The 27,518-nt window shown below is 23.1% G+C and overlaps 1 protein-coding gene across 1 annotated transcript in view; it reads right to left on the bottom strand.

Moving 5' to 3' along the window:
• Nucleotides 1-4,952: 4,952 nt before the first annotated feature.
• LOC129618558 (ras guanine nucleotide exchange factor Q-like) overlaps nucleotides 4,953-27,518 on the bottom strand; it is a 46,245-nt gene continuing 23,679 nt past the window's right edge. The window contains exon 9 of the mRNA XM_055533367.1: nucleotides 4,953-5,027. Within this exon, the coding sequence (XP_055389342.1) occupies nucleotides 4,953-5,027 (75 nt within the window). The remainder of the gene's footprint in view (nucleotides 5,028-27,518) is intronic.

The following is a 27,518-nucleotide window of genomic DNA, read 5'->3' as shown; positions in this document are numbered from 1 at the left end:
GTACACTGTAGAACAAATTGTATAAAATGTATATGTATATTATGTACAGTATAGTAGTAAGAACACTCCATAGGGAACTAAAATGGCATTTTGGTATTTTAGTGTGACAAAAAACCAAAATGAGAACAAAATAATAAAAAAATTAAGAGAAAAAAATTTTTTAGTTCCCTTTAATAGAACATCAAAAACACATTTTGAAATTTGTACATAATATGATTGTTACGGAAATTTTACACATGTTATATAAGTATATTCTTATATACGAATTTACATATTGTATGTATGTACATATGTTTTTATAATATAAATTTAAAATACATCTAATATATCACGTTTTTATAAAAATGATATTCCATCTCAAAAACTAAATTTAGATTTAAAATGAACAAGAAAAAACAAAAATAAAATAGGAAAATTTATTTTATACATGATTTTCTTCTTTAATTTTTCATTTGAGGTAGGAAAAGGTTGAATTTTAATTTACAAGATCACATATAAAAAAAATTTCTTTTTTTTTGTTTTTTCTTTTTTTTTATATATAGAATAACAAAATTTAATTTTAATAACACCTCAAATTTAGAATAAAAATTGTTTTATTTTCATTTTTAAATGCAAATACTTTATATACATTATGATATACACATACATATATACAGGATGTAAAGAAAATACAGAGATATCTTCAAGTATAACAAGTGTTAGAGCATCATGTGAGAGATGCTAGTACTTAAAAAATAAATTAAACCACATAAAAAATTCTTATGATTTCCCTCATTTTTAAGGTGGAAACACCAATCGGGAAATTTTTAGTATTTCTTGCAATATAATTTCCCTTTGTCTCATTATGAGTACAATAAATAGTTCTATATAATTTTAACTAAGTGCTCGTTAGAAAATCTCATTTAGCAATCTTCTTTTATCGCATCTCGAGATCTCAATGTTTTTCTAAATAATTAAGGAAGCGAAGAGTTACCAAATTCGATTTAAGGATCCCTCAGGTCATCAGTAAAGACTGGCGTATACAAAAGTTTTGTTCTCATATGATGTCATATAAGATACAATACTATTCCTTTAACACCCTGTATATTTTCTTCAATTTTAAAAATATTCTTTAAATTTTTTTTTATTATTTTACCCCTATACACAAATTGATATTATTTTCTTTCCTATTATATACATAGGTATGTGTACTTAAGAAAGCATTCAATAGAAAAGTTGACACTAAAAAGTATAATTTGTGTCGGTTGTTAGGCAACAATTTATCACATTGCATCCAATTAAAAATATTTCTATTTTGTTTTTTTGTTTTTATACTATTCATATTTGGTTTAAATTTAAAGGTAAATGTACTGAAAATAGCAACAATTATAATAGCAACTATATACATATAAGCATATACCTATATAATATATATACAAATTCAATATTATAGATGTTAATTTTTATTAGGGGGGTTTCCTTGGATTTTCTTTTCTACAATATTTTTTACATGAACTCTTTATTGATGTTATTAATAAATGTTATACAAAGTACAAAAAAAATTTAGAATTTGTTCTTTTTTTTTCTTGGTTCGTGAAAATTATAACAAGAAAATTGTGTTTATTTTATTATAAAAATTATTTTGTTTAATGTTTTAAGAAATTCCAGATTTTGAGCCCATTAATTTGATTTGAATGTAAAATTTTTGTTGATAATTTCGATGGAAACATGACAAAAATCTGTAACTAAAAAACTCCTAAATAATGAATGTTTTTAATGAACAAATTCACTACAACTTTTCTTTATTCAAATTATTTAAATTCTGCTGCAATTTACACATAAATGTAGTTAAAATTCGATTTAAATTAATAATTTAAATATAAGTGAATTTTTCAAAACATTCTGGCCACTTTGTGATTCCATAAACATCGGTCTTAATGTTGCTGCAACAAACTCTTCAATTTACCAAGTGTTTTATGTATTTTTTTAATATCAACATGAATGTTGTATGGCGGTTTATTAAAAGATTCTACATTTTAAATTTTCCAATTACTTGAACAAATATCCAGTAAAATAAACTGTTCCATTATTCTCCGTAATATTTGTTAATGACAGCATTTAATTTTAAATACAGAAATTAATTTCAAGATTATCAAATTCATCAAATTTAAAATAATCACACTAAAATTTTAAAAATTTTGGTTCGCATCTTCAAGAGTATTACAAAAATCTGATTTCAAATTCTTAAAGGAATAAAAAGTAAAAATTCATACATACATTTCATATGCACTCAAAAAACAAGTACCTACTCAAATTTAAAAATTTGTAGATTTTTACAGCGCCACAAAGCATCAAACCAAAGAACAACACAAAAAAAATTAAATTGAGCAAAACATAAAATAAAACGATAATGGAACAACTTAATATGATTGATAGAGAAGGAAATAAAGTAAAAGTGCATTGCATTAAATAATATTGTTTACATTCACTTCTCTAGCATGTTACTTGCTCCTCCAATGTTAAATTTCTTGTATTTTTTTTTTTTTTTTCGTTTTCTTTGTCAAGTTACAGTTAAAGAAATTGTCGCCGCATCTCTACTCTATCACACATGATCACTTACATTTTTTTTTTTCATTCTCATCTTTAAATCAATCTTGCTCTACTCGTTTCTACCCACCCCTCTCATAATACAACTAAAGCAAGAACATGTCGAGTAAAAGAATAACAATATTTTTCTTTTTTTGGTATATAAAAAGTGTCACTTTCAGTTTAACCAATTGTTATTATTAAAAGAGTGGAAAAGGAAAAAAAAATAAGATATAAGAACCACAACAACAACAAATATACTTTTCTCTAGAATAAAGAATAATGTCCCGACAGTGAACTTTAAACTGTTTACATAAATTATTATCTATATAGCTTAAACTATCACAATAATAATATTATTGAGTAGGGTATGTACATTTAAACACAAGTATGTACATTATAAGTGCAATATGGATGAAAATTTCTGTTATACAATGTTATACACTATACTTATATATTATACACAATAATATTATTTTGTTCGGAAAACTCTGATGAATTATAATGATGGCAATACAACGAATGACATGCAAAATAAAAATATGATGCAACAAGATTATTACGATATTGCAGTATAAATTTTGATCTTATTAAATTATTATTGAAACAATATAGTATTATGGTAGCTCAATTTTGTAATATTCTATTTTTTTATTGTTATATAATAAAAAATAACTCCCACGTCTTCGTTATTATATCATTATTTATTATACACTCTTTAATATACATAAAATTGAGAGTATATGAAGGTATTTATGATAGTTTATTTTATAACATTTTCATTAGATTATGCAAGTAAATTCTATGCAAGTAAATTTTTTAATGCATCTATTTTGTTTTCTCATATTATGCTAGTAAAATTTTCATCAATATACATCAACTATTTACTCATAAATATTTTGTGGCTTGTAATAACTGGTGATTATTCATGATATCACAGTTAAAGAAAGTACTTTCATATTTTTTGTATATGAACTCTTATAATGGTATAACAGCTATAAATTTACGTATTTTCAATAGTTGATATACGAAAAAATACAAGATCGAAGGAAAATTTCTAAGTAAATTGAAATTAATTACAAGATTATCGGCAAATAATTATTGCTTCAAAATGGTTAATATGTTTTATATCTAAACCCAAAATATAGATGCATTTATTTTCTGTTCATGTCTTAAGCTTAATCTCAAAATGAAAAACAAAGGATTTAAGGAATAGAAAAATTTGTTTTTGAAGTTTGCCTTTGGTATTAAGATATTTGATTGCTGCAATTGATTACTGAGTATTAAAAGTAAATAAAAAATAATACTGTCGTCCTTAAATTTTGAAGTAAACAAACAAGTTTATTTGCTGGTATTTGTAAAAACCTGCCACTTAATTAAATATTTATATTATTTTCTTAAAATTTTTTCTGTAACGTTAATACGGTGAGGCAATATTATTGCAGTATACTCGTACATTATAGAATTTGTTTCAAAAACTAAATTTTTGCATTGTTGAATTTTGCATAATATCTTAAATTTCCGACTTTTATTTTATTCATTTACTTTATATTGTAGCAAAAATTCTTTAAAAAATTCCCAAGAATATTATTCTACTGGAAATAATAACAATATTTCATATTTAATTTTTGCAAATAAATTTCCGTATTTCTATAGTCAAATAAATTTTCATAATCTGAATCACTTTTAATCGGATATAATTTAAAAATCCTATTACAGTATCTCAATATGGGGATTTATATATATATATACATAATGTTGATGAAATTTTTAGGCGACATCATTTTTTACTATTCCATTTCCACATATGGCAAACTAAAAACTACATTAAACTTAATTTTCTAATTTTGAAAAAACAAAATTCACCTATATGACATAATTTCCTGCATTCTCTTATCAATTTTTTAAGTTTTTTCTCTACATACATATGTATACATATTATGTATATATAATGTATTTATTCTCTTCCTTTATAACAATATTCTAAAAATTTGTCAAATTTTTCACTTAATTGTAGATGTTGAAATTTTCCTTGAAACTTGTTGGCTTTTTTAAATTTTACTTAATTCCACGTAGGAGGACAGCAAAAAAAGAATCAGGTTTAACTTTTCTATAACCTGTAAGAACTACATCTACATCTACATAAAGGATCATTTTGTATAAAAAAATGTATTTTATAGAAAATTGTTGAATAATACTTTAAATAGTAATTGACTTTATATTTCTTAAATTAAATTGAAATTGTGAGAGTAGAATTATGGTCAGAGGTCTAATAAAAAGTACTTGAACTTCTGGCTTACATACATGTACATATATATTATAGTTTAATTAATTCATACAATATTATATAATAAATTTAATTAGTTGCTCAGTTGCATCTTAATAATTTATTGCGACTGTTTATCGAAAGTATTATGTTGTGATACTGCAGTTTGCTGTTGTAATGTTAAAGGTGCAAATGGCTAAAGATCATCTGTTATATTATTATATTAATTTAAAATATTGAAACAACCCACTGTACGAAGAAAAAATTCACTAGAATTCCGATAATTACAGGTTAAGATTAATATTAAGACTGCAGCTCAAACATGAGAACTTCAAGATTTTATTGCAGCTTACCTGAGAATGTTTCGATTTCAAAATATGTACTTACATACACATTAATTGTAATTTTAATAACTCAATCAGTTTTAATAAAATTTTTATGAATTTTAATGTTTTTCTATCACATTATAAATACAAATTTAATAATAATAAAAAATTCTTTGATAAAAAATAAAAAGGACACTCATATTACATTAATAAAATTACAGTTGCATACACTACACTTATCCAAAAATTAAAGGTATAATTTCTATATTACATATCTAATTTTTACACCATTAAAATTTTCAAAAATTGCAGTAACAAATAAATTTTAAAATATACGGGTATATATACATATATATGTACATACATTCAATTTAAAAAATGTCCAGCATTACAAAAATTACACATAATATATTAAATTGTAATATGCAATCGAAAGGATATTAAAAATAACTATCTACGTATATACAATTATTTTATCCTATATCTACTCACACTATATATATATAGCTAATTCAATATAACAAAAACAATAATATAAGCAGATATATATATATGTATATAATTATAATAAGAATGCAGTGACAAAGAATGAAGTAAAACAACTATATGGAGAGGTATAGTTCGAAGGATGAATGAATAAATATTATGGAATTGGAATAAAATACAAAAAGCAAGAGAAATCATATAATAATATCCGGTTGAATAACTTCAAATTGAGAAAATTTGAGATATTCATCTAGTATATTAAGAATTTTTGTATATTCCAATAAGAAACGAAAAAAAAATATTCTACTCCAATATACTCCAAGTATAATTTGTATGAGAATGGGGAAAATACATAACAGTATGTATATGCATAACAGTAGACGTAAACACAACATACATGCATGTACATTTAGGCATATAAGTATGTAAATATCCCTGTTGTTGAACATAAAGAACTATAGTGCTCTATTAGAGAGAAAAATGGACATTTATTTTTTTTTTCTTGTCCTTTTTTTTTTTCTTGATTTTGAAATGGAAGACCATCATCAAAATAAATATTTAAAGATACGGTATTATTGGTATAGTATTGCTACTCTAGTATTATTATTGTCCTTTCGAAAAAGGACAATTCAAAAAAATAGGAAAAAAATTTCAAGAATTTAGAAATTTTTTCTTTTATTTTACGAAAATTTTTTCTCATTTTTTTTTGCCATATGTGCATTTAAGATTGGCATTAAGTCCACATTTATGTATTTAAAAAAGAGAAAGAAAATATGTGATTTTTTTCATCTTCCTTTTTGTTTTTTGACTTTTTAGTTGTTTTTCTTCATTTTCCATTCGTATTGTAGAATCCTTAAACAATACTTATATGGAAAATATTTTAAAAATTCCTTATTTTCCGTTTTTTGTTATTCTTATTGTGTATGTGAAATGCTTTTCTGCAATGTTTCAAGAATAAGGACGACGTTTTTGCTTTTTTCTTTATTTGTTTCAATTTTTTTCTTTTGCTTTTTTTTTAAATATTTTTGTAAGGTAGTGTAAAGAAGAGAAGTTTATTTGTGTGTATGCACCATTTTGTGTTGAGTAATGCAAATATATATTTTTTTTTGCTCTCTGTTTCTTGTATTTAAACTTAAAGGGTAACATAGTGGAAAATTTTTATAAATTATATGAAATTATTTTTGATGATGAAAAAAGCAAAAAAATGAAAATTTTTTAAAAGTTATTTTTTCTTTTTATTTTTTTTTTTCATATTAAACTTCTAACACAGTAAACTGAGATTTATTACAAAAGATTTTTGTTTTTTTAGAGTTTATATGAAGAAGATTGGAAGAACGAATTTAAATTAAATTTGAATAATTTTTATTTTTTGTTGGAGTTTTGGAATTTAAGTGTTGTATGTAAATTTTTGTTCACTTTAAAGATTTTATTTATAATTTTGTTAAGAAGTGAAGGGATGCTGATTGTATATTGTTTGATTGTATAGTAGTTAAGGATGAGTTTTATCTGAGAATGATTTGTTAGTAATATTTCCAACTTCTAAATTTCTAAATAGAGAAAGCAAAAATATTAAAGATCTTCGAGTATCAATTTGAAAATATCATACAAATCATGCATGTGTCATGCAACATACTGTTTGTTACATATTTTTTAAATTTTTAATGAACGATCATGAATTACTGTTCGAACTACTGTTATCAAAACTGTTTTTTTTTTTTGTGCAACTAATTGTTATGAAGGTAATATTCATTTAGCTTCCTAAATTCTTAAATATAACACTAGTAACTTATTATTTATGTGAAATTTTATTTCATACATTCGATTTGATTTCATACATGTTTTAATACATAAATATTTATTTCAAACAATTGATTTCAATACAACGCTTTATATAAAATTTTATTTCAAACATTTAATTTGATTTCATACATATTTCATACATTTGATTTCAAACAAGCTTTAACAACATTAAAGGATGAGGCTGACATGCAATTTTTAGTTCTGCAATTTTATTGATTGCAGAATTGTAGCGAGCACAAAAACAATAAAACTATTGTGTCAATTCAAATCGAATGTGTTAAAAAAAAATTATATTCAATTTGTAAAAAAGACAAACGGTTTGATTGTTTAATTGCATGCGATCATACAATTGCATGTGTGCCCACTTGAATATAAATCCATGGAATATAAATTCCTTATTTGCTTCTAAACAGTTGGAAACCTTAAAATTGCATATCTATCTGAGCCTTAATGTTTGCAAGTAAAACTATTTGAATTTCCGGTCGGAGGTTATTACTCATTTCGATTTAGTTTATAATAAATTCAAAGTCAGTCAATTACAATTTGTACTCAAAATTTGTGTTCAAAAATTTTCTATATCAAAATGTTGTCTTGTTAATTTCAAAAATTTTTTTATTAAAAACTTGTTCATTACAAACTCTCAGGACCTAAACATTACCTTAATTCTCAAAAACATACTCAGACATTTGAAAATTTATTTTATGAAAAAAACCACTTTTTGAACAGATTAAGAATTTTTTGAGTTTTGTCTTCTATATCATTCAACTCTTACCTTATCAATAGAATTATCGAATAAACGTAACATTATTGAGGGCATTTGAGATTTCGTTAAAAAAATATATTGCAATATATGACTGCAACAATATATTGGGAATATTAATATTCAATTTGGATTCTGTTTATTTAACATGCTTAGTTTATTATATGAGTTCTAAAAAATTCTCTTTTATAATCAGTGCCAGAACCTTTGTTTTTTTTTTTAAAATAATAAAAAATCAATTTTAAATATTTAAAAATTTTTTAATTAAAAATGAGAGCAAAGTGTATTTTCTTGTGATTTTTCTGTGTCACATAAAGATAAAAAACTATACCAGGACATGAAAATATTCTCTTCTTTTTTTTCTAAATTACATGCATTTAAAATATAATTTTATTTTTTTTATTTACAGACCCAAATCTACTAATATCCTATCTCATATACACACACATACACACACATACATATATACACACACATACGAGTACATAATATGTACGAATGTACAAATAACATGTTTCTTGTTTTAAGAAAATTTTTTGAAAAATTTTATGAATTTTTTAAGCAAAATTTTTCACCATCTTCTCTCGAGATGAGCATAACCTGAAAAATTTCAATTTCATAATACAAATATAACCAATTAATATTTTCAATGGATTTATGAACGTATATATATATATCTGGTTTGTACATAATAATGTTATTTAATATAATAATAAGGAAAACTTTTAAAAGAAAATTTTCTTAAAAGATAATAAAGGATATTATTTTCTATATTATACAAATTGTATACATACTCGTATAACACAACCACATATTCTATATATCTACATGTAAAGGGTAATTAAGAGATAAGTTATTAACTCTGTTTACAATCTTAATATGTTCAGAGAAGAATGCAGTGGCGGCTCTTACATAATGAACTATGACGACGAAGTATGAGATCATAATGACTCTCGAATTTATATTAAGACTTTATTTTATTTAATATACTGACTTGATTTGAACTGATAATTATGCCTAAATTTTTAACAAATTTTAAGAAAAATGTCAAGAATATTGTATTAAAAATATTATATTTTGGTGATCTACGAGTACTACTCGTTCATTCACTGACGTAATACATAATTTAATTTGAAATAATTGATTTTACAGAATTTACTATTGAATATTCTATAAGATTTCCATGTATTACATTGGGCAGTGATACATTTTTTGTAATTGTAAATTAAAATATGTTGAAGTACCTGTATCACCCTTCATATCAGAGGAGTGTTTTAATTTCTTCTCAATTGTATGCAAATATATATGAAAAATCGCGAATGACAATTCCGAAGGAAAATTGCTCGGTATGCCTTTAACCCATCCATCAAATTTCAAATGTTACCAACCAGGAACAAAATCACAAATGTATGAGAATTTAAAAATTTTGTAATTTTCTAATTGCATGAGTCACCACTGTTTTCATATTCTCTATTGTTAAAAAAAAATCCAATATTTGTACAGAAGAAGAAAAACATTAAAATTAATTTAGATGTTCATGTTTAGTTATAAAACCTAATTTAAGTTATAAAATCCTTTCCTTTCCTACAAAAAAAAAAAAAAATTAAAAAAAGGGTAACTATAAAAATTTTAAAATGGAAAATTAGAAAGTGTGATAAACTGATAACCATCCAAAAATATTATAGCAAAACCCACAAAATATTATTAAGATTTTGTTGTTTTCCTTTCTTTCTGTTCCAGTCAAAAGTTATTAAAGATATTATAAGGTATATAAGGGAAGAAAATCTATTAGAAATTTAAATAAACAAAAAATAAGGACTAAAAAATTTTTTAAGTTACTTTGTATGTTTTCCTTTTTGAATTTTCATTTATTAAAGTTTTCATTTATATTTTGTTTTCATTGTGCATGTATGTATGTAATATACAGAGCACATATACAATACCTATAACTATAAGTTCATATTAATTTAATGGATACAGGATATGAAATTCAACATACATACAACATAAAATGAATTTGTTATTTACCATTAAGGGGATTATACAAATAAAATTTTAACAAAATATTTTAAAATTTTCATATATGTTGCAAGTATATTTTATAAAATATATTTAATAAATATTTGACGTAGAACCAGGCCCGGTTCTGCCTTATTAAGCGCCCTAACAGTTTCGGTTTCTATAAGGTGTCCCTACCCCCCTTTCAAAGCAATGAATAATATTCAATAAACACTCCTCATTGCGAATAATAAATGCGCCCCAGTTCGCCGGCGTCCATTTCATATGCTTACTTTGCATATGTATGGAAGATCCGGCGCTGTATAGAACCCTCTAGTTGTACTATATATGCAATTAAATTGAGATGAAATTGAAAACGATTTGTTTTAACAAAACAATTTTTATTTTATTTTTTTACTCATTTTTTTTTTATGATGTTTGAAGTATAAAATTAAATTGTTTCTTAATTGGTTTTTAATATTTTGTGTTAAAAAATCTACAAGGATTTTTTTTATCTGTTTAAAATCTTAAATATTAATCTTTTAGAAAATCTTATTTTATTATTTTTATTTAATATTTATTTAATTTAAGAATTTTGGAAATTTATGAAGAAAAATTTTATAAAAGTTTTTGAAGATTTTTAGAAAGTGTAAATCTTATGAAAGGAATTTTAGAAATTTTTTATAGTTACGAATTCTTTTAGAAATTTCGTATAGTTTCTAATACAATAAATGATGAAAAATTTAGATTTAAGTGAAAATATGAATAATTTGAATAAAAATTTTCATATAATGAACGCTTTAGCATTACCATTGCTTGTATAGCTCCCAAAATTGCCCCGAACTATGGTATCAAATTTCAAAGACTTCCGATATACAGGAATTTTAAAAGATAGTTTTTATTTGCTCTTATGTTATCCGGTTTAAGAAAGAAGACACTGGCTTCAAACAAAATTTTCTCGTATAATGTCAGAGCAATTGTATTAGCATTAAATTTTATTAAAATTTAAAATTAAATTTGTATACAACATGAACGTACGCTTTAAATGCTCGTGCACTTAACATTCTTTATTTTTTCTTTCTGTCTTTATTAAATTTCCGTTTTTTCGCTTTTTTATTTCACTTAAATATAATCAAATCATTATTTCTCGTACTCGTATATACCCAATTTAGTCTTTTACAAAAGAAACTTATTATTAAATTTTAGACAACAAAAAAGTAAAATAACCGCATATACTTTACCTAATTTTACACAATAAAAAAAAAACAAAATATCCTTTTCAAAGGAAGAAAATCTTTAACGAACTACAAGAAAACAAAAAACATTCTGCATCAGTAAAGTTTTTTTCCTTCACAATAATAACAACAATAACAATTTCCAAAACAGAATCAATGTAGCAAGCCACTAACCCAAAAATAAAACAAGAAAGAAAAACGTAGCAAAAAACCCATCATAATTTTTCTTATTTTTTTTTATTATCTAATTTTCAATTTTTATCCTGCGTGGTTCATAGTTTTCTTTAAGAAAGCTGCTTAACATTACCCCGTAATTTTTTGCTGGCCTTCTACTCTAGCAAAAATATTAAAATTGAAATAAAATTTGGTTGTTATTTTTTGTAAATTTTATTTGTGGCCATTTGAAAAAAAAAAAAAAACAAAATTCGAGAAAAAAACCTCTAAAATCGGGCATAGGACTAACACTATGTTATGGAGGGAATTTAGAAAGAGATAAGAAAGCATTCACATTAAATACACAGAAAACTCAATTATTGTATATGATTTTCAAAACAATTCTACAGCGAGCAATACAACATAAAAAGTAAGAAAAATAAATTCTTTTAGTTATTCATGCTAATCATAGGAAATGTAATATTAAAAATTTTACATTTTTCAAGATTTTAATTTCAAGATTGCAGTAGTAATAATATTCATAGTTTTAATTAAGTTTGAATAAACTACTCGTATATGTATAAGATGTTTTGCAATAAGCATTATTGAAATCAAGAAAATTACAGTTTGTTAATGTTATATTCATATTGCCAATTCATTCAGCATTGGATTGAACTCATAAAACAAAGAATCGCTGCTAAAGCAACAGCAGCTTTACTGTATATTCAGTTGTATGACAGTGATCAATATGATACACAATTAATATTTCTTTATATTTATGATTCTCTCGAAAATAAAACTCTTAAAAGTTCGATAATAATAATAATGATTAATTAGTAGTAAATAAATAATATTGCTTTGCTACAAAATTCAGCAACAGCAACTTTATAAACTGAAAAGTTCTCTAGTACCATATTATTGTAATTTTGTAATCAGTGTAAAATGTTCTTGTAAGTAAGCTTTTATGTGCAATATTCTGTTCTTCATTTCATATTCTCCCCTTCCCCCCTTTTTCCTATAAATTATTTGTTAATATCTCTCTGAGAATTTGTTACCTAAATAAATCACAAGTTATTCTCTAATCACATCTTAACTATAACTTAATAAGCAACTCTCTATTTTTTTTTGCAAAATACATTCTGTTATACAGTGACAACTCTCTATATTTAAAAATTTTATGGACGAGTGTTATGAATTTTATTTTAAATATTGAAAATTCAAGAAACTGTTCATGATGTATGTAAGTGTTATACATTTAATATAAAAAAAAAAATTTTTATATTTCTCATTTTTTTCTGTGCTCGTTAATGTAATAACGGTAAAAACGAAATTTTTTTCTAAAGAAAAAAAAATTAGAAATAATTGAATTTTTTTTTTTTTCTTTGTATAACAATTTTTTATATTTTTATATAGAGAATTGATGTGCACCTTTGCTAAAAAAATATCTACATACTAACATTGTATAAAATATATAAAAAGTTTTTATAACATGAATAAAGAGAGAGGACATTGTATAGTGTCAGATATAACAGTAAATATAAATAAATATAAAGATAACGGTAGAATATAATTCGTAATAATATGATAACGGTAAAATTGTAAAAATGAATAGATTCACTTTTTTTCTTTTTCTCATTTTTTTTTTATTATATTTTGTTTTCATATTTTTTTGGGGCTATTGTTGTTATCATTATTCGTATTTGGGTTACTTTTATATCTTCTTTTTAACAAAAGGAAAAGAAAGAGAAACGAAAAATGAGAAGAGAATAAAATAAAAAATAAAAAATATAAAGGTATACACCTATTGTATTTTGTTAGGCGCTGTTGCTTCAGTACAAGTAATACGAATATAGACATTGTGTTTTGTGAGGGTGGTTGGTGGATGGTGGTAGTGATGGTAGTTGTTGTGGGTATTAAATGAGATCTGGGAAAATATTTTATTGAAAATTGGCTAATTTTCGTTATGAATTTTTTTGTTTTATTGTATACGAGTATATACTTATATTTTATATTATAGTTGGAGTTATAGATATGGGTTTTTATTATATAAATTGCGGTGAATATTGGTATGATATACACAAACCAAATGCAGAGAAGAATGTTAAGAATAAAGAGCAGAAAAATGCCTTTGATGTACGTTTATATTTAAATATAAGGGTATGTGTTCTTATATAATGTAATTTTATTGAGCCTACTGGGAACTATGTATTGTAAATTATTTTCTTCCTATTTTCCTTATAACAGTCAGGGTTTTTTTTTTCAATTTTTTTTTTATTATTTTCAGTCCAATTTGATATTATTGCTGTTTCTTCTTTTGAAGTGCTAATTTCCTATATATTATTATATATAACAAGCTCTATTATGCAGGGGTAATATTTTGCTTACACAGGTAAGAAATGATATTACGAGTATATATATTGTTTAAATAAGACAATGTCTTTTATCATACCATCTTAGATTTTAATCATTATTATTATTCAAAGAAATTTTTCAATAAATTTAATCTCACAATATTATATATTATATAATATAGGAAGTGTATAAATTATTGAAATATTTTTTGAACACTTGTTGTAATTTTGATTTTTTACTACTAATTGATGATTGTTACCAGATTAATTACAATATTGTTATAATGAGTAGGTGATTAATGGCGATGATTGAAGCAAGAATTAATAATCGATCAATTTAGGATAAATAAGCACTTTTCAAGCATACATAAGGACGGGAACGGTATAATAGGAAATTTTCAATCTAGGATAATTTTTAAAATTTTAAATAATTGTAATTGAAGAATTGATAAACTTAATTGAAAATGAGAGAGAAATTCAATTTGAAAATCAGAATTCTTATTCAATACCTTATTTATATACAGATTGTTGCAATTACATATATATTTTTTGATATAACAATTATCGTATTACACTAAACTTATCAGGAAATAAATGCTTAATATCTAGTTATCACAAGTATTGGTAAAAAATTTTAATATTTTCTTATCTAAACTCTTATTTAATAAGATTTTCAATTAGGGCAAATACTTTAGCATATTAGAGAAAATACGAATAAGCGTATACCACCTAATTGTCAAAATACATTGTGCAGACTGGATAATACATATAATTTTCACTGTTATACTAATTGTTTTTCAATTTGTTTTAAATACAATATAGGATAGTAACAATATTTTCCAATAAAAATTTGATATTATGAAACGGCAAGCGAGTAATATAAAATTCTCATGAATTATGGCAACTCTTTTCTATAAAAAAAATAAATAGAAATACTGATAGCAAGCATTTAGAAGTAAAAGGACATTCTGTTTTCTTAGTAATAAATTTATTTTGCTAATGATGAATTTAAATAAATTTTTGTTTTTTTTGCTGATTTCCTCATAAATTTTTCAATTTCAAATTTAATTTTTTTTTCATTTTCCTTCCTTTTTATTCCTTTTCTAATAATTCATAATATTGTATTTTTTGGACAAAACTTTATTGAATTCAATCATATTCTAATTTAAGCTGCAAAAAGCAAAAAAGAATTTTTTTTTCTTCACTACCTTCCAAACATTAAAATTTTTCTTTTATGAATGGAAAATTGTTTTCTTTATTTATTATTTTGGTTATGAATTTTCTTTTAATCGTAAAATGAATTTTGATTACAAAGCACACCTGGGTACCTTAAAATAAAAACAAAATATTATGTACACTTTTATATCTACAATCGTATATGATTCATGGAGCGAATAACAAAAGAGTATTTTCTTCTTATTATACGAGAGTAACAAATCTTTTTCTTTCTATTATATATATTATATAACATTCATTCGTAACTGTTATACAAAAATTTTTAATATTATATTCTTAAATATATAAATAAAATAAATTAAATAATAACAGTAAATATTGGACAGTAAAGTGTTTTTGATAAAGAGATGAATAAGAAATCATGAGAAGAGTATAGGGGGGGGGGGGGGGTGGGGGGGAGGGGGAGGGGAAGCGGTGCGGGAATATGGGACACCATTGTACAATTGTATTTTATAAGTCGTTTTTTTTGGAAATAATTTTATTAATATTGTAAAAGAATAACAAAATAATAATGAAATAACGGGAGAAGAAGAGAAAGAGAAAATAAATTGAAAGAAAATTGTTGAAAATTGAAAAGTAGATTTGAGTAGATTTTTTCTCTTTACAAATTTCTTAGAATAAAATCAAGATTTAATAGACAAATTGTACTTAATTTTTGTATTTAAAAAAGAACAACAAAAACAAAACAGAAGAAATTTTATATTTGTTTCTTTTAAAAATACAGGACAATAAGTTAATAGAAAACTTCCTTTAAAGAAAAGGACAATAAAATAACCATTTAATAAGTTTTAAGTGATTTTTCAAGTTATTTTTTTTTTCTCAAAAATATTTTCATGTTTCATTTAAATTTTATTGTATATTTTGTATTTGTAAAATTAAATTTATGTATACAAATTGTTGTTTTAATTTAAAATGAAAGAAATTGGTATAACAATAAATAGGACAATTTATGTATTTAGTATAATTGAACAATTATCACATACATTTTAATTGGTATATTGTTGATAGATTAATTATTAATTTTTCGGCAAGAAATATATTTTGATATTAGTAATGGTAATTCCTAAGAGTTTTTTTTTAGAAAAATTCATTAATAATTTTACCATTAACATTGTTGCAAGTTTCCTAACAGCCTTCAAGAAAAATTTATGAATAATTTCATACTAGCGTTGTTGTAAGTTTCTTATCAGCTCGTCTAAAAATATTTATTAATAATTTCGTCAATGTTGTTGTAAGTTGTTATTTTAAACGTTATTTATATAGCCTAGTTTCCTTATAAGGTTTTAAAGGGTTCTTGGATATTATCTACATTTATTTACAGATATGAATTATAATTGTCTACAATTATAACTTTACATTGTTTAATATTCGTTATAATATTGTGTAAATTAGAAAAAAGGAAATAAAAATCAAAATTTATTTCAAAGTAGTAACAAAGTGAATTAAGTGGAGCGGAATTAAAGGAATTTTTTTAAAAAAAATTTTGAATAATTAATGAAGACAAGATTTTATTATTTAATTCCAATGGAAATAATATGATTAAGTGTTAATTTATAGTGTAAATATGTCACTATGAAAGGCAAATTAAATTAATGTAAGTATGTTAATTTATGTATAATCAATAAATTTAATATGTTGAACTATACATTGTGTAGATTTAAGTGCTTCTTAAAAAATTAACCTGAAAATCTGTGTGATTTCATTTGTAATTTTCTTTTTGAAATTAAGATTTGCACTACTTAAGCTTGTCTATATTTAAGATTATTATTGGCAAAAAGAAATCTATTGTTAAAATTAATTAATTACCCTCAAATTATTACATTATATTACCCTCAAAACAAGGACTAAGATCAATTCAACAGTTTACCATTGAATTTATTGAAATATATATATTTTAAGAATGAGGCAGGTCTATTTAAAAATATTTTCCGCAACTATATTTTCTAGTACAAATAATATTCTGCTATTCAATCTAATTAATTTAGAATCAATTTAATTAGTTTCTTATATAATACCCAACCCAATTGAAAAATATTACATTGAATTTTTAAAAATTTCAATAAATATTTTAAGTTGTATAACTATTAAAATTTCTAAAATTTTAATATTGTGACTATTATCACTTAATTCAAAATATTTTTTGTGTTTCTCATATACTACTAAAATCAAACCCTTACTAACCTTTCCAACACTTCCTTTGCCATCCTCATCAAATGATGACGATTTTGTTAAGAAAACTGAGAGCCGCATTTCGAGCGCCTCAACTCTAAATGGTGTAAATATTTATTGCATGATAATTGATAACGCTATTCGCTGATATAAAATGCTTTTGTACTTAAATTACAACTCGGTGTCACCATGTGTAATGTTTAATTCTCATTATAATTGTAATATTTTTTTTTAATTTTATTATAATATAATAATTTCATTTTAAAATTCAAAATTCTCCAATATAACTCATAATATTTAATTGAAAAAAAAAATTTGTACTTATATTCGACAGCATATTTAAAAAATATTGTTTATTATAACAAATGGTCCCATTTAACTTTATAATGCCATTATCATTATTATTATCCTTCAAAATAATTAAAATATAACTATATAATATGCAGGTATAAAAATAATATTATAATATATAAATATTCAATAAACCACTTAATGTTATACATAAAATGAGTACCATAATATACACCAGCTATAATGCACCCATATTAATGAAAAGGATCACTTACACCAATGTACATAAAAATATTATTTCACTTTAGAAATAATAACAAAAAAAAAAATTTTTTTGGAATAAAATATTCTAAAGTTTTCGTTTCTTTTTTTTCTGTTTTTCTATAAAAAAAAAGCATTAAAATACACTACTGCCCTCTATATAATTTCAACAGTACAATGAAAATTTTTTTTTGTTATTTTTATTTAGTTTTAATTTTCTCTTTAATAAAAAAAGGAAACAAACACCAATTTAATATTATTTATTACAATTATCCTTAAAGGACAATTTATTCTATATGGCTAGTATAAAAAAAATGTAAAAATAAAATATGTAACACTTTAATTCTTAAATTTTTTTTTTTTGGCATTGTTATTATTTTATGAAAATACACTCATTGAAATTTTTCGAAACAGTCATTTATTGTCATCTACCCTCTCATGCACCCCATATCTTCTATATACGTTTTGGTAAGTTGAATTTTATATTTTATTTTTGTGCTTCATATAAGAGGACTTTTTTTTGGGAAGAGGACATAAATTATTCCTTTACATTTTTATTCATAATAAATATTAAAAAGAATAATATTTTTTTTTCTCATATACATTTATTTTTAATGGGACACAACAAAAAAAAAAGACCCTGGACACTTTGAAAAAAAATTTATATATGAAATTTTTTTTGTTTTGTTATTTTATTCTTATATCCTTTTATAATTGACTTACATATTTAATTTCAGTTATATAATATTTTTTTGGCTAGTGTAGCGTATGTACCTAAAGTGCCTACTAGCAAATACGAGTATTGATTGCATATTTTTATTTTGTTTTGGTATTGTGTTGATAGTTTTTCTTTTTTATTTTCTGGTTCATTATAAAACATTGACAATTTATAGATTATTTTTTCATTGCGTGGTTTTGTATATAACGTACAAGTCTAGAATATTATATTTTTACAAAAAACGGAAAAATATGTGGAGCAAAATGATGATATTATATTTGTATAGGGTATATTAAGTTTGTGAGCAAGTTTACTGTATAAGTGCATGGTTCGATCAATAATTTTTTTTTTAATATTTTATGGAAATAGTATTTTTGTGAATATAAAATTAATATTAACCATGTTTGGCAACAATAATAATGACCCGGTCATTAAGATTTTAATTAAGAACTCGGGAAATTGTCGAAAATATGAAAAAACTTTAAAAAATTAAATATAAAAAATTGCATATATTTAGGCGAACAAAAAAATAGTATGAAATAGTACAATATTTTTTTTTTGCTTTTTTGATTAGTACAAAAATAGTATGATTTGAAAATAAATTAGAATTTCAAATTTTAAATAATATTTCTCAGAAAATATTAGAATACAATAACAAAATTTTTTTTACTGCTTTGAAAATTTTCTTTGATTCTCATATAAAACTTATAATTATTAAACTGTAGGATATGAAATATCAGAATTGAATTAAATTTTAAACATGAGGTTTGAATTTGAATTGAAATTTTCTAAAAAGATTTCAATGCCCTAAATTAGTACAGTTATTCCTCATTTTACCTATTGTATGTTGGTTCAAAGCGTTTTTTGTGAACTTTCCTAGTATAATTAAAAAGTAGTTTTGAAAACTATTTTCATTTCAACTGAAACTATGGATTTAATAAGTCTTAAAGCATTCCTCTAATATTTCAGAATATTTCATAGTAATTTTTAAAATTTATAACTTTTTTGCGATTCCTTACCCATATACTTTATTCTAATTTTAACTCCCAATTATAAATTTTTAAATATTACAGGAATAAATAATAATTAAAGATGGCTAATGTCCTAGAATATTGCAAATATTGCTATAAATCGCCACATATTTCACCAAAAGCAACAGTTTTTTTTTTATTATAGACGCACTGTATATCCTGTGCGTCTTTTTTTGGACAATAGATTACTAAAATTATATTTTTATAAAAGTAATAAGCTTAAGCTGCCGGAAATTTTTTGGCACATTTGTTTTTTTTTTTTTTTTTTGTTCAACTCTCCAAAAAAATTACGTAACTTAGTAAAGACAAAACATATTGTAATATATAGGACCAGTAATTGGGTGTAGAACAAAAAAAAAAAACAAAACAAAAATAAATAAAAATCGAATATATTGCAAAATTATCTTATTGCAGGGTACAAAATCGCTTTTGTTTTTTTTTGGTTATTTCAATAGATTTTGAAAAGGACTCTCGGGTATAATAAAACTGTTTGCACTTTTTGTTTTTGATATTTTTCTATTGTAATACGATACTAGACCATATAAAAAAAATTTATATCCTTATTTAGCGATTTTTCTGTAATATTTTTGTATAAATATTCATATATAATATGAGTGGAGTGTATATAATATCAAGGATATGAATGTCCTTTTTTTTTCTGCATATACAAGAGCATAAAGAAAACACAACCAACATCATTATTTTTTGAAAATTATTTTATGTTTTTGTTTTTTACTCTTTTATGTTCTGTTTTTGTTCCAGGATATGTCATTTTTTTGTTAGAAAAAATATAGGACGAAGGATATGCATTTAATGAGTTTTCGTTTTAATTTTTTTTATTGTTCTTTTTGATTTTTGTGTGTGTGTGTAATTGTTCTAGGAATAGAAAAGTTCATTTTATGTTTTTTTTTTTAAAGTTTACAAAAATTATAAACTAAAAGTAATTTATTGTTTGAAAAAAAAAATAGCATTATTGCAACTTTTTAAAAAAAAAAAATTTCAGAAGAAAAAAGGATTTTTTTGTTGTTTCTTTTAAAAAATACTACACAAAATTGTGGCAATGTTGCTTTTCTTGTTTTTTTTTGGGAAGGTTTACTTGAATTAAATTATTTTTTTAAATTGAAAAGTTTTGATGTGATTAAAGGTTTTTGCGAAAACAATATTAGAGTTCAAAAAACTTTTACATATGAATTTTACAAAAAATATTCTGTGAAAATTTCTCATATAATATTAAAACAATAGTTTGTAGAAATATTTTAATTGAGATGTACGATTTCATGTATATGTGAGCTTAACTACATTACAAATAAAATTTAGATTAGTAATAAGGATAAGAATTATTTAAAATTTGAAAATCATCTGAATTTTAACTATTGTCAAACTAGTTGAAGTCAAATAAATACCAAATTACTATTATTGATTTTCAAGTTCTAAAATTTAGAATAAAAAATTCATTTATTTCAATAACATACAAATGACAGCCATAATTTATCGGATTTGGGACGATATTACAAAAATATGTTAAGCTTTATTTCATACTCGTATCTGCCAATAATTATCTGTCATTAAATATCTGCACAAGAGCCTGTTCATAATTCTTTAATTGATAATTTTGCATTTTTGAACTAATACTATAGGCTTTGAGCTAGTAGGCTAATTTGACCTAAATTTTTTATCATCTGTAACAGCTACTACAATTCTTTGAATTAAAACTGTCGCCTATATGGTAAAATATTATTTAAGTGATTGTCTTTACATTTTATTGCATTTTCAACCAGTTTTTGCCGAGCTTTAATCTTAAACAAAATTTTCTTATATAATCAATACTTTAAATAAGAAACTAAGAGTATCTTCTAAATAATAAATAATATTTTCTAAATATTGTTTCAATTCCATAATATGGCATGTATTATACAACATATAAACAAAGATATATATATATATATATATATTTATAAAATTTTGCATAAATATATTATACACAATAAGAACGTGAATTTATTCCTTAGACGATATTGAAATTTTCCATAAAATATCATTTCTCTTTAATAATATTTCCCTCTCCCGGTTCTTTCTTTCCCCACAGAGTACATAACACACTACACAGCATAACTTTTAATATAAAAATTTGAATTTAAACACTGTAAAGAAAATAACATAAATATGAGGAAAGAATGAGAGTACGAGAGAGAGAGAGATAAAGAGAATAAGAATAAGAAAAAAAGCATGTCTATTTCAATTTTGAATGCGAGAACATGAACTTGTCATTTCAAATTTGTCTCAATTAATAATATCCCTTGTATATTTTTATTATATGTTTTTGAAAAGAGAAATTGACTTTTGGTCCTAGATTAGAAATAATGAAGTTTTCATTTGCTTTTTCTTTGTTTTTTCTGCTACTGTAATATACGAGTATAGTATCGTATTCTGAGAAAATTATATTTTAGTAAAAATTTACTTTTACTCTGTTTCTGTTTTTTCTTTTGCTGTTTGCATTTTAGTATTATTATTGTTCTCTTCCTTTACTTTCTAATACAAAATGTGTTTATATATCCCTAAGTAATCGAGAGACATTTTGAAGATTGAGTTTTTATAGTCTTAATACATCGTAATTGAAAATGGAATTGAGTATAAACAAAATATATATAGAGAGAGAGGGAAATAGTGAAAAGGGAATTGCAATTTATATAAGATAGCATTTTAGAAATAGAATATGTAATTTTTATAAAATATTTTATTTCAAGAATTTCTCCCCAACCCAACTTCACTCCAATTGTATTTTATTAAACAAATTTATTTTGTATCAAGAAGAAGAATTTCAATTATTTTCTAGCAATAATAATAGATTGGGATGGAATATTTTACTTAATTCTCTTTTCCCTTAAATGTAAAGTGTTATTATTTTCTCTTAAAATGGTCTAGCTTAAATTAAGAAGATTCAAATTCTATTCAGCTGATTCTAATTTAATTTAAAAATTATAATTTTTTAAAAAATTATATTCATACAAGCTTTTTTTTGGATTTTTTATATATTTTCAAATTTATGTTATTGTTATAATGTGCTAAAATGAAATATTTATTACTTAATGAAATCGCAACACCTAACAATAATTGCAAAGTTAAGCAAAGTTGGATAATCTCGTATGCGAAAGGGTTTCGTTCACGTCATTTTTTTCAAAAATTTGCAATTATGATCTAATTGGTGTAAACATGTGCAACTGTGTTAATTTTTAAAAACTTGTTAAATTTAATTCTAAAAATTCTTTGATATTATTGAAGAGTAAAATCGAATTAGTACTTAAAAAATTTCAACTAGTTTCTAAAATTAATTAAGAATCCTTCATTTAATAGCATAAGAAAACAATACACAAAACATTTTGAGCGAAATTAATTTAAATTCAAAATTTTTGTAGAAAATCCGATTTCCTATGGGGTATCTGAATATATACACTTACAATTTTAAAATAAAACAACATTCACTTGAATAATTAATGGAAATTCCTTTATGCAACTGCAGAACATATGGATAACGCAATGAAAGAAACGAATCAAAGCAGAAAAATTTTATTAAAAAAATTATTTTTTTCTCCTCGGACTAGACTCGAACAAGTGACATACCGCTTTTTAGGTGGTAGAAAAATTGAACTACAGAGGTGTGAAGAAATTACCAGGAAACTGTTCTTAACATTGCTTTATACATGATATACTCTTCTTAATATTGGCTTTCTCTTAACATTACTGTAATCTACATGATATACTCACATTATTTTTTCACTAATTACAAAATACAAGCTAGAATTTTAAGTACTGGCGCTATGTTTTATATATCAAGCAAATTCCATTAAAAAAAATTCACATAAATTGTATTTTTTTCAGTAATTTATTAAAAAATTTTATTCCTAACTAAAATTTCATTCAATATATTTCAAACACCATAACAATACAATTAAGCTACCCCAAAAATTCACTGTTATTCACGTTTCCTTATAGTAACACCCATACTGACAATAGACTAAGCTTTACAAGGCAAGTAACTGTAATAAATAAATATTCATGTACTCATATATTAATATTAAATTTGTGTAATAAATTTTATCCAATTAACAAAACTAAATTAGAATTAGTTTTCCCCCCTAAAATTTAATAACCTAAAATATAATTCATATTTAAATTTTAATATGTGATTACTTTTAAAGTGTTATATTTATTATATTTACATATACATATTTGATTTGACAAAGTATATAATAATTCTGATTATAATTTATTTTTCCCAAAACAATATTTCTATTTTTATAACATTCATATAATCGTATATGTAGTAGAACATTAATTTTATTTTATATGCACAATTGTAAATTTGAATTTCTTAAACAATAATTAATGTTAACTAAAAGAACAAAAAAAATTAAATGTCATTTCTTTACATGTTATACATAATTATGTTTAAATAAATTAAAAATCATTTCTAGTTTTAACTGTTATACACACAGAAACACACACACTTTCTCTATAATACAAACTAATTTCTTCTTATTCTTTCTTAACTCTCATATTTATGTATTTTGTATACAAGAATTAAAATATATAAGAAATTGTTTCAAAATTATAATTAAAGAATAAAAAAACAACGAAAATCATAAATCACAAAATATACTAAAAAAAAATAAATAAAAAAAATTTAATTTAACTTTCTTTATTAAAGCCGTTTTTTTATTATTATTATGACAATTCCCAATTCAACTCTTAAATATATTCATATACCTTCAAAAGCCCCCCTTCCCCCCAAAAAAAAAACAAAGCAAAAACAAAAAAAACCAACATAACCGCACACCAACAAAAATATTAAAATCGTCAACGTATAACAAAACGACCCACCAAATATAACATTAAAAATATAAACTTTAATTTTAGACATGCATGCACTGATCATAATTAACAATTTTAATATATTAATATTATAAAAAAATAAAAACAAAAATAAAAACAAAAATGAAAACCTATATAATATATGTGATGTATAATGTGTGTATAACAGTTATAATAACATGGAACAAAATATATATATACATATATAATACAAAACAAAAAACATAAAAAAATCCTTTTAAAAAACATAACAGTAGTACTTATGCAAAATGAGATGTTCACTTCAAAAACAAAAACAAGAGAACAACAACGAAAAATAATAATAACAACAAGAATAAAAACAACAAATAAATTCGCGATATTACCAGTTAAATATAAAATAAAAACAACACGGCCATCAAAAGGATATCAAAACAAAAAAAAAATAAAAAAATAAATTCCTTAATACAACAACTTTATGACTCTAATAAAACATGAAGAATAGCATGTCTCGGGACCATTAATATCCTGTTTTTATAAATATATTATTATATATATATATATATATATATATATATATATATATATATCCACATACATAGCAGTATTATATTATTATATAACATGTTATATCTTAAATTGCCCCTATAAGTATGCTTCAATTTTGATTTTCTTACATTTTTTTGGGGAAATTTTTTTTTGTAATACACAAATAGCTAGTTGGCTTGCTTATATCTGAATTTTTTTGTATTTTTGTTTTAATTTTTTCCTGTAAATTTTTATTATTTTTTTTTTTTTTGTTAAGACAAAATGCTTCACAAAATACTTCAAATTATTTATATGTGAGTGTACGTAAATAAAAATAATAATAAAAAAAAGTATAATAAAAAAGCAGGAAAATAAAAAAAATATAAACATATAGATATACTCACTCCTATTTCTATAATACACCGATATATAGCTATAATATAACAGTTTTTATGACATTCTAAACATTCATAAATCTAATTCATAAAAAATCTTTTGTTTTTTCTTCTCGAAAAACTCTAAAAATAAAGAAATTTTGGAGAGTTTTTCCTCATACCTCATCATATTTTTTGTTTTTTGATTTTGCTTCTTAAGAGTTCAAATTGAAAAACTCTTATTATTTCCGGGAATCCAGAGAACCAGATATATTTAAACAGTTTTTTTGGAAATAAAGCAAATTAGAGCACATTCTCCTAGATAAGTAAATAGTGTTTCGCCATTTAAAACTGAATTGGTAATGAATTTTTCTAAGATTTATAGCGTGATAGTCAAGTTTTTTTGTGACAAAATTGCAAGATATGAATTTGGACTGCATATGGTTTCAATAAGACGGTGCCACATGCTATACAATCCGAGAAACTATTCAATTACGGCATGAATCCTGCTCGTGTAATTTCCTATTTTGGTGATCAGAATTGGCAGCCCAGACCATGCGATTAGTGTCGTTGGATTTTTTCTTTGGTGTTGCTTGAAGTCTAGGATTTATGTCAACAAGCCCATGACCATCCACGCCTTGAAGGAGAAAACTGAACGCTATATACACGAAATTCGGCCATATTTTTGCAAAACAATCATAGAAAATTTTAACAAAAAGAATGCATACGTGCCAGCAAAGTCTTGCAGGCTATTTACCAGATATATGCTATTACATTCATAATCCTATACTATATACTATATAAATCAATGAAAAATTTTACAATTTTTAACCATAAATCTGTGTTTTATATTAAAATTACTTCGTAAGTTTTGGGACATCCTTTTAAATTAAGTTATGTTAAGACCCCTTTTAAGTTAAGTTAAAACATTATTTAAATTAATAGTTAATTATACTATTCAAAAATTGATTAATAAATTACATATGTTATTCTATGATTAAGTAAAATTCAAAAATATAAAAATTTTTTGATTTGTATATATCCCTAAAAATATGTAATTTTCTACCATAATAATACACATTATGTGGAAATTTTGCTGAATCAGAAAAATATGTTCAAATAATTGAAATTTCGACTGAATTTTTATAAAATATTATTCAGAATTATATCATAGATATTGAAGTTGGCGAATGCCTCAACAATATTGCTGAAATTCTAAATCTAACCCTTAGTTTTATTCAGAGCTTCGAAATTATTTTATAAAATTTTATTCACATAGCAGCAAAGTTGAATTCAATTAACAAATCTTCAAAACTCATACTAAAAATATGACAGTTCTTGCCTAAATACAAAGAGTAAAATACAACTTTGAAGATCTGTGCATATCCCCAAAAATATGCAATTTAATTTGGAGTTTATTATTCGAAAATAATCTGTAACCTCCCATTATTTATGATTTTTCGAGATTTAAAAATTCACAATATACCATAACATTATTATTATAACACATATTATATAATAAAAATTTTAACAGATCATAAATCACATTATATTTAAGAATTCCTGTTTAATTCTACATTTTATATATTCTTTTATTATAGAAATTCTTCAAAAAAAAAAAAACATTTACAAAAAATTCTTTAAATATTAATTTAAAAATTTCTTTTGAAATTATACCACACCTAATATCATATTTACAACCACCTGGACACACAACATTTTTATACATGCAATATTTTAAAAAAATCATATTACAATTCAATATACATATGTATATAAATATCAATTTTGTATATAAAGAATAAAATTAGTGGAAAACCACTTTACATTGTTGATATTCTCTAAAATTTTTTCTTTTAAAAGAAAAAAACTTAATGAAATTATACTCGTATACCATTATTCTTTAACATGATAGTAAATATTATAAAAGGTACATAAAGTTAAGCATTTAAATTGTCCATAATATTAATAGTATAATAGTACACAATATATATGTTCATGTATACATTCAAGTAACATATATTTATGCTATTATAATAATAATAATAAAAGACTTTAGAATTTAACACCTTAAATTCGCACCCTCTGTCTCTCTATGCTCTCAATAGAACGCTTATTATTT

Source organism: Condylostylus longicornis, unplaced genomic scaffold (assembly GCF_029603195.1).
Source record: "Condylostylus longicornis isolate FDR11 unplaced genomic scaffold, ASM2960319v2 ptg000009l, whole genome shotgun sequence".
NCBI classification, from domain to species: Eukaryota; Metazoa; Arthropoda; class Insecta; order Diptera; family Dolichopodidae; genus Condylostylus; species Condylostylus longicornis.
This window is presented reverse-complemented; position numbering and strand designations above follow the sequence as displayed.